This window comes from Hemitrygon akajei, chromosome 9, assembly GCF_048418815.1.
Source record: "Hemitrygon akajei chromosome 9, sHemAka1.3, whole genome shotgun sequence".
Lineage (NCBI taxonomy): Eukaryota > Metazoa > Chordata > Chondrichthyes > Myliobatiformes > Dasyatidae > Hemitrygon > Hemitrygon akajei.
The window spans coordinates 61,267,063-61,277,093 of record NC_133132.1 but is presented as its reverse complement, the minus strand read 5'-3'; the positions used below and the strand labels follow the sequence as shown (position 1 = coordinate 61,277,093).

Genomic DNA, 10,031 nt, shown 5'->3' with positions numbered 1-10,031 from the left:
GGGTGAGGAGAGATATAGGTAGAAAAAGGCAGGAGGGCCTGAAATAAGAATACAGGAAGTTGGGAAGGAAGCTAAGAACCAGGACCTCAAGTGTAGTAATCTCAGGATATTATCTCAGGACACTGACACGACAGTGAGTATAGGAATAGAATGAGGTGGTGGATAAACGTGTGCTGAAAAATTGGAGCAGGGGGCAGGAATTCAGATTTCTGGTTAATTGGGACCTCTTCTGGGGCAGGTAGGACCTGCACAAGAGGGATGGGGTTGCACTTGAATCTGAGGGGGAACAATACTCTTGCAGGCAGGTTTACTGGAGCTGTTGGGAATGGTTTAAACTAATATGGCAGGAGGATGGGAACCAGGATGATAGAGCTGAGGATGAGTCAGCAGGTTTACAAGTAGATGATAGGTGTAACATGAATATAGGGAAGGACAAGCCAATGATTGGGTACAAATGCAGACAGAGCAAAGAGTTAAATTGTATCACAGAGGCAAAATTTTAAAAGGTGAAGAATGCAGGACTGAAGGTGCTGTGTTTAAATGCGTGTAGTATTCGGAATAAGGTGGATAAACTCATGGCACAATTAGAGATTGATTATTATGATGTGGGGATCATTGAGTCATGGTTAAAAGAAGACCATAGTTAGGAACTTAACATCAAAGAATATACTTTGTATGTAAAGGACAGGCAGGAAGGCACAGGCAGTGGTGTGGTTCTGTTAGTAAGAGATGGAATTATGTCTTTAGAAATTGGTGACGTATGGTCAGAGAATGTTGAATCTTTGTGGGTAGAGTTAAGAAACTGCAAGAGTATAAAACATTATGGGAATCATATATAGGCCCCCAATTAGTAGCTAAGATGTGGGGTTGAGATTGCAAAGGGAACTGGAAAAGGCCTATAATAAGGGTAATAACACAATTTTAATGGGGGACTTCAATATACAAGGGGACTGGAAAAATCAGATTGGTGTCAAATCGCAAGAAAGAGAATTTGTTGAATGCCTATGAGATGGCTTTTTAGAGCAGCTTGTGTTTAAACCTACTAGGGGAAAAGCTATCTTAGACTGGGTGTTATGTAATAACCCAGATGTTATTAAGGAGCTTAATGTAAAGGGACCATTAGGAGGCAGTGATCATAATATGATTGAATTTATAGTGCAGCTTGAGAGGGAGAAGCATAAGTCCCACGTGTCAATATGTATATGTGTCAAATGTGAGTGGAATGAAGGGAATTGCAGAGGCAAGAGAGAGGAGCTTGCCCAGGTAGATTAGAGGAAGATACCGGCAGGGATGACAGCATGGCTGAAGTTTCTGCGAATAGTTCACAAAGAGCAGGATAGGTACGTCCCACAGAAGAAGTGATTTTATCAAATGGCAGGGCGAGGCAACCAGGGCTGACAAGGGAGGTTAAGGACGACATAAAAGCCAAGGAAAGGGCATATAAGGTAGCAAAAGTGAGTGGGAAGTTGGATGATTGAGAAGCTTTCAAAATCTAACAAAAGGCAACTAAAAAATTATAAGAAGGAAAAGGTGAAATATGAGAGCAAACTAGCCAATAATATAAAGCAGGGTATCAAAAGTTTTTTTTCAGTTATATAAAGAGTAAGAGGGAAGTGCGAATTGATATTGGACTACTGGAAAATGATGCTGGTGAGATAGTAATGGGGGGGACAAAGAAATGGCAGATCAACTTAATGGGTAATTTGCATCTGTCTTCACTGTGGAAGACACTAGCAGTATGCTAGACGTTTATGAGTGTCAGAGAGCAGGAGTGATTGCCATTGTTATTACAAAAGAAAAAGTGTTCGGCAAACTCAAAGGTCTTAAGATGGATAAGTCACCTGGACCAGTTGAACTACATCCCAAAGTCCTGAGAGAGGTTGCTGACGAGTTAACGGGTGCATTGGTCATGATCTTTCAATAATCACTTGCTTCTGGCATGGTCCTGGAGGACTGGGAGATTGCAAATGTCACTCCGTTCTTTAAGAAGGGAGAAAGGCAGAAGAAAGGAAATTATTGGCCAGTTAGCCTAACCTCAGTGGTTGGGAAAGTGTCGGAGTCTATTATTAAGGATGAGGTTTCGAGGTACTTGGAGTCAATGATAAAATAACTCAAAGTCAGCATGGTGTCTGTGAAGGGAAATCTTGCCTGACAAATCTGTTAGAGTTCTTTGAGGAAGTAACCAGCAGGGTGGACAAAGGAGAGGCAGTGGATGTCATTTACTTAGATTTTCAGAGGGCGTTTGATAAGGTGCCACACGTGAGGCTACTTAACACGATAAAATCCTATGGTGTTACAAGAAAGATACTGTCCTGGATAGAACAATAGCTGACAGGCAGGAGGCAGCCAGTGGGAATAAAAGGGGACTTTTCAGGTTGGCTGCCAATGACTAGTGGTGTTCCTCAGGGGTCAATATTTGGACCGTTGCTTTTCATGTTGTTTGTCAATGATTTGGAAAATTGAACTGATGGCTTGGTAGCAAAGTTTGAGAATGATACAAAGCTAGGTGGAGGGGTAGGTAGTGCTGAGGAAGCAATGCGATTGCAGCAGGACTTAGATAAATTGCAATAATGGACAAAAAGTGACAGATAGAATACAGTGTTGGGAAATGTATAGTAACGTATTTTGGTAAAAGGTACAATAGTGCGGACTATTATCTAAACGGGGAGAAAATTCAAACATCACAAGTGCAGAGGGACTCAGTATTCCTTGTGCAAGACTCCCAGAAGGTTAATTTACAGGTTGAGTCTGTGATAAAGAAGCCAAATGCAATGTGGCATTTATTTCAAGAATAGAATATAGAAGCAAGGAGATAATACTGAGCCTTTATAAGACACTAGTCAGGCTGCACTTTTGAGTATTGTCAACAGTTTTGGGGCCAATATCTCAGAAAGGATGTGTTTGGAGAGAGCCCAGAGAAGGGAATAAAGAGGTTAACATATGAGGAGTGTTTGACAGCTTTGGGCTTGTACTCACTGGAATTGAGTGGCAATTATAATTCCTTGTCCTGAGAAGATTAAGTGGGGATCTCATTGAAACCAACCGAATGTTGAAAGGACAAGATAGGATGGATGTTGAGGGGATATTTCCTATGGTGGGGGTATTCAGAACTAGAAGGCACAGCCTCAAAATTGAGGGGCAACCTTTTAGAACAGAGGTAAGGAGGCATTTTTTTAGCCAGAGAGTAGTGAATCTGTGGAATGATCTGCCACAGACTGTGGTGGAGGTCAAGTCCATGGGTACATTTCAGGTGGAAGTTGATCGTTTCCTGATCGGTCGGGGCATCTAAGGATATGGTGAGAAGGCAGGTGTATGGGGTTGAGTGGGATCCGGGATCAGTCACGATGGAAAGGCGGAGCAGACTCGATGGGCTGAATGGCCTAATTCTGCTCCTGTGTCTTATGGTTTAAGAGATATAGTGAAGATAGCCATGGGAATCGGTAGATTTATAAAAGATATTAGTAGACAGTTTATCTCCAGAGATGGAGACAAATCGAGAAAGGAAAGAGAGGTGTCAGAAATGGATCGCGTATTTAAGCACAGGGTGGAAGTTGGACACAAATTTGATGAAATTTATGAGCTCAACATGGGGGCAAGCAGCAGCACCAATGTAGCCATCAGTGTTGTGCAAAAAGCATCAATAAGTGTTGCCAGGGCAAGCTTGGAACATGGACTGTTCCATGTATCCAACAAAAAGGCAGGTATTGCTGGGGCCCATTGGGTGCCCATAGTCACCCCTTGAGTTTGGAGGAAGTGGGAGGAGCTGAAGGAGAAATTGCTGAGGGTGAGGGCCAGTCCCACCAAGTGGAGAAGGGGTGGTAATGGAAGGGAACTGGTTTGATCTTTTGTCAAGAAAGAAGTGGGAAGTTTTAAGGCGTTCTCGAAGAGGGAAAGAAGTGTATATGGACTGGACATCCATCGTGAAAATAAAGGGATCAGGGCCAGGGAATTGGAAGTTGTTGAGGAGATCAGGAGCATGTAAAGTGTCATGAATATAGCTGGGAAGGGACTGAACCGAGGGGATAGAATCATAAGTGAACAGGAGTTCAGTGGGGCAGGAGCAGGATTGTTCTATCAAGCTTGTGGATCTTGGGTAGGAGGTAGAAATGCGCAGTATGAGGCTGGTGGCAGTAGATGGGAGATCTCTGGAGTGATGGTGCAGGTGCCAGTGGCCTAATGGTCTGAAGTGGGGTCCTTTCCAAAGGGTAAGTGAGAGGAGTCTGAGAATTGCCGCCTGGCCTCAGCGAGATAGAGTTCAGTCCGTCACACTACAACAGTACACCCTTTGTCTACGGATTTGACGGTGTTGGGGTTAGTGCAGAGAGAGTGGAGGGCAGTGCATTCAGAGGGGGTAAGGTTCAATGAGGAAAAGGAGCATTGTAGTCAAGCCAGTTGATGTCTCGTCAGCAATTAGAAATGAAAAGATCCAAAACAGGCAGAGACCAGAGTGGGGTGTCCAGGAAGAAGAGGACTGATGGAGATGGGAGAAGTTGTCTTCGGTGTGCGGTGAGGAATCCTTGCTGAAGAAGTGGGCTTGGAGACAGAGACAATGGAAGCAGAGCTCGATGTCACAGCAGGCTGTCGAAGGGGGACAAAGTAAAGCCCTTGCTGAGGGCAGAATGTTCTGCTTCAGAGAGGGCGAGGTTGGAGGAAATGGTAATAGTACATGTACGTTCTCCTTCATATCTATCGATTCCTTTGGCTTTCAGAACATATTTTCTTCCTCCTTGATTATGCTTAATGACACTGCCTTTTGAGAAAGAATTTTACGGGTTCACCCTTCTCTTGGTAATGAAATTTCCTAATTTTCATTGTAAATGTCATACTCTGTACCTTAGGCCTTTGATTCCTGATTCCAAGTTGCTCCACCATCAGAAACATCCTCTCTAAGCCCAGTCTGTCCGGTTCTGTTCGAACTTTATGGGTTTCCATGAGAACCACACTCATTCTTCTATAGTCTAGTGAATATAAACCTATCCAACCCAATCTCTCATACATCAGCCCTGTCATCATGGAATGAAGTGGAGAAGGTGCCTTCATAACTCATGACTGCAATAATTAAAGTACAAGGCTGTGGACAGAATCCAATTGTAGATAGAGGAATTAAGGGTTATGGGGAAAAGGCAGGTAGGTGGAGAGGAGTCCATGGCCATATCAGCCATGAATGGTGGAGCAGGCTCGACGGGCTTGATGGCCTACTCGTGCTCTGATTTCTTACGTTCTTATGTAGATTAGAAGCAGCATCTCTCCTGAGAAAGGCAGGCCCATTAAACAGGACCCAAACCAGGCAGGGTAAGTGCCAACACATGGCTTTCCTCTCCACACCCCCAATTCACTGACCCTAGATTCCCTCCAAAAAACACCCCCCCAGGCTCTTCGCCCCCCAATAACACTTATAAAAAATATGATTGGAAGAAAACAGATTACAATTAACATTTTTAATAAAAAAACATTTATATTTAGTTCAAAAATAAATATATGATGCTACAGAATAATTATCTAGACCAAAATAATGTTGTTAATATTTTAACAGTATTTCTTTAATAATTATGGATAAGAACAGTAGCACCAATAAATATATTTCAGTGACAAAAAAAATATACTAAAAATGTGACTATAAACATTATGCAAAGAATCAATTGTGTGGATTTTTCTTTCATGTTCTTTCTTTTAATATTTAACAGACAGAATATTCGAGAACAATTCTAATTGTTCTCAGTTCTACATAAAATACACAGCAGGTCATTTTCTTTATTTGCTTGCCCAATGAGATGGCTTTTGGAAGGATGAGCAGAAGGTGCCTTGGAAGGGGAGTGATTTATCCAGGCAAGGCCAGCCGGGGAGATGGAATGCACTTGGACAGCCCCGTGGAACAGAGCCTGCAGGAACGGCCAAATACCAAGAAGGAAGTTGCAAGGTAGATTGGTGGATAGGGGAGAATGGGGTTTAGTTGATGCACCCCGTCCTGCATTTCCCAATGATTTGAGTGATGTGGAAATGTGGAGCCTGTTGCCAAGGTCCAAACTTTTCCAGCCAACAAACAGGAATTACTTTGTGTGCTTCAAAGGCTACAGTGTGTGTCTGTGATGTGTGTCAAGGAATGCACTTGCCAAGGAAGGGGATGGTGAGCGAGTGGGGGTGTGCATTGGGTGGGGGATGAACCACAGGCAGCATGCTCCGCTACCTCTGCTTAGGCAGTAGGTGTTGGCCGTGACCGCCTCAGTTGTAAGTGGGAGCTAAGAGACGTCATGAGAATCAGAGAGTGAGCGATGGAAAGTGAGAGAGAAAGAGGAAGGGAATGTTAGACAGAAAGAGAAAGAGAGAGAGAATGGGAGAGAAAGCAAAAGAGACTGAGATAGAGAAAACAGGAGAAGAAACACAAGAGAAAAAGTGAGAGAGAATGTGAAAGAGGGGAGGTGTATAGAGCCAGGAGAAAAGGCAAGTGGGAGAAAGTAGAAAAGAGAGGGAGAAAAGAAAAATAATATATATATATACACACGTCAGAAATAGGGGTGGTCTGAGGCGGGCAAGGCGAGGTGGTCTCATAATGATAACATTGAGAGTGGGAGTTCAAAGATAGCCAAAAGGACAAGGAACAATAATTGCCACAGCAACTTCACAACATCTGTAGGTACATTAACGTTGCTTCACAAGGTTAACAGCTGCTTGCTTTGAAGAATTCATCACATTTACATGAGTCACTTTCACTGATTCTCCATTCGTTTCCTCTACCCCAGGGCTTTCCCAGTACACACAAGGTAGTAATTGGTGACAAGTTCCCTATTATGGGCTCAGCTTGGTTCAGGTTCAGGGTCTGCCTGCTCTTCACTGCTGATAGTTAGTAACTGTGTGCCCCACCTGTTCCCAAACCATTCACTCAACTACATGGGTGCACGTGTTTTCCCAAATAGGATCACTCCCTTGCTCTGGCAGGGTGTTGGCTCAGGGGCAGACTGGTAGAACGGGTTTTTAACCCCCTCTCTCTGTGACATTTAATTGTGATGTTACCAGTGAGCTAATCCAACATTGCCCTGTTACTCTTGGAATCCCAGCTTAAATGACAAGCTGGTTAACCAAGCAAGGCTCTGCTGGGATTAGTTCAGTGACTGAGGGTAGAGGAATGGTGTTGCATAGCCAGACCCCTTCCCCCATTCACCGTTTTACATACCAGTCTCACCACTGGTTGTCCAGGTACTGAAAAACAGCAAGAGATCATAACTGCATACAGGTGAGGGGAAGTGTGTGTGTGTGTGTGTGTGTGTGTGTGTGTGTGTGCGTGCGTGTGTGTGAGAGGATCGGGATATCTTAGCCAGATTTGGATCTGGAGTCACATCCAAGAGCAGCAGTTTGGCCAGAGGTGACCTTGAGGGAAACCACGTCAAAATGACCAGCAGCAAATTGTTCCACACTTGCCTCGTCCTTATAGGATGTGTCTCAAGCCTGTGAGGTTGGCCACATATGCTCCCTCCGGAGGCCTGATTGCCTCTGTTGGCTGGTAGTACTTCAGTTTCCTCTCTCTCTTTCTATTTCTGTGTACAACACACCACCAAAAAACACTTCTGACTGTCTCCAGTGGCCCTGATTTACTGCTTCAGTGACAGTTCCTTGGAGACAAGATTTGACCTCCTGGCTGGCAAAAATCTTCCTCTCAGAGATGCTGGACAAGCAGGTCACATGGGCCCTTACCCTTTGAATGTCCGGGCTCCCTTGACACAAGCAGGCAGCCAAGGCTGCTGTCTGCACTGGATGTCCAGCGGTCATTTCCTTTTTTCAAACAAAATCTTGCAGTGTGTTCTGACTTCAATCACCAAACCCTCCCTCTGCCCCATCTCATTCCAAATCTTCGAACAGAAACATTTCCATCCATTCTCCGGAAAATCTTGGGTCCTTGGTGCGAAGCTTCAATGAGTCCGTAATTTAATACATAATATATATTTAATCTCTCCAATTTTACGGAAGTCTTTCGCAATTTATATATATAGTTCTATATTTCATATATATATATATATATATAAAATTGTCTTTAATTTTAAAAAAAGTGACCCAATAAACTGAACCAGGAATTCATTACTTCCCCAATGGTCTTCCAAGTACTTTTCCAACATTTTAGCAGCATGTATCCTGAATAATACTAACCCTTTCATTAATAATAGTCACGCACAACTTGCTGTAGGTCTGGGATTGACTCTTGTTGTTTCAAATGTCTTCCACAAGTAATATCAATCAAATTCAAAGTGCTGTGCTTCTAGTCTTCATATTTATGTATTCTTGTCCAATGAAAAAAAACTGGATGTTTTTTTCAGAAAAAAATTATAATGGTTACAGTCTCTGATGAAAGTTGCTTTTCACGTCAGACTTTGCTCATCTCCTGGGTTTTTCACACCTAGAATGGGCGGAAGGGAGAGAGAAAGAGAGAAGACAATGATTAGAGGGACAATGTCACTAGAACTGCTGTCCACCTCTTTAAAGTCATACAACGTGAGAAAAGGCCCTTCAGCCCACTGTGTCCAGGGCAACCATTTAATTCAACCATACAAATCCAATTCAGCAGTGCTTGGCCCACGCCTTGGAGATTCAAGTGCTCATTTAGGTACTATTTAAATGACATGTGAATAGTCAGGAGGCTGAAACCTCACAGCTGAGTCTTTGACTGGGCTGGTCACCCCCAGAGTGCGGGCTTCAGATAGTAGATGGGTGACCACCAGGAGAAGGAAGGGGAGTAAGCAGTCAGTGCAGGGTTCTCCTGTGACAAATCCCCTCAGCAACAAGTATACCCCTTTGGCAACTGTTGGGGGAGTGGGGGCAGATAAACCATCAGGGCACAGCCTCAGCAGCCAGGCCAGTGGCACTCTGAGGTGCAGCAGGGAAAGGGATCTCCAGGCAGGTCCTGGGCAGTGAGTATATGGAGTTAGGAAAATGCTGAAGAACAGGACCTCCAAGGCAGTAATCTCTGGATTACGCCCAGTGCCACATGATAGTTAGGGCAGGAATAGGATGGCGGTACAGATAAATGAGTGGTGTAGGGGCAAAGTTTCAGAATTCCGGATCATTGGTATCCCTTCTGGGGAAGATATGATCTGTACAATAAGAATGGGTTACCACCTGAACTTGAGGGGGACCAATACCCTTGCGGAGGTTTGCTTGAACCTTTTGGGAGGGTTTAAACTAAATAGGCAGAGTGATAGGGCTGAGGATGGTGCATTTGGTAAACAAGTCTCTGCAGTGTGTATACAGACTGTGAGAGAGCATTTCAGTATAAGGAATAAAGACATAGATCATTTTCTAACCAGGAGAAAATTCAAAAATTCAGAGGTGCAAAGGGACCTGGGAGTCCTTGTATAGGATTCACTAAAGGTTATCTTGCTTTCATAACCTTCCTCTTGACTAGGGTTTTTTTTTCTTTTCAGTCCCTTGCTTTCAGCTCCCTTTTTTTTCAGGTAGTAGGCATTATTATCCTCTGTTGCTAAGTGTATTTACAGTCTGGGAGTTTGACTGTCCGGACTTATACTCTCTATATTGTGTGGTGGTTGGTCTGGAGTTGTTGTTGTTTTTTTCTTGTGTTGTGGGGTTTGGGGAGGACACTAAGCTCACTTGTCTTTAATTTAGGTGCTTTTTTGTTAAATTCTCTTCCTGTGTAGCATATTGTTATTGTATGCTTAACCTTGCTCTGTATTAATGCTCCTCATTGGGATTTGGGGTTTTTAATTTTGTAAAATGTTTCGAAAAACTAATAAAAAAATAAAAAAAAGTTATCTTGCAGGTTGAGTCAGTGGTGAGGAAGCTAAAGGCAATGTTACCCGTTCATTCCATATAAGAGCAGGATGAGAATGCTGAGGCTTTCTAAGGCGTTGGTCAGACTGCGTTTGGAGTATTGCAAGCAATTTTGGATACCTTTTCTAAAAAAAAAGTTGTGCTGGCATTTGAGAGGGTCCAGAGGAGGTTCATGAAAATGATTCTGAGAATGAAAGGGTTAATGTATGAGGAACACTTAATGGCTGTGGGCTTGCATTCGCTGGAGTTTAGAAGAATGA

The 10,031-nt window shown here is 43.4% G+C and overlaps 1 protein-coding gene across 9 annotated transcripts in view; it reads right to left on the bottom strand.

The window, feature by feature from the left end:
- Nucleotides 1-5,423: 5,423 nt before the first annotated feature.
- The window catches only part of vegfab (vascular endothelial growth factor Ab), a 39,728-nt gene continuing 35,120 nt past the window's right edge, over nucleotides 5,424-10,031 (bottom strand). For all 9 annotated transcript variants that reach the window (XM_073056093.1, XM_073056092.1, XM_073056091.1 and 6 more), the window contains one exon: nucleotides 5,424-8,383. In XM_073056093.1, coding sequence (XP_072912194.1) covers nucleotides 8,362-8,383 — 22 coding nt within the window. In that variant the 3' untranslated portion in view covers nucleotides 5,424-8,361. The remainder of the gene's footprint in view (nucleotides 8,384-10,031) is intronic.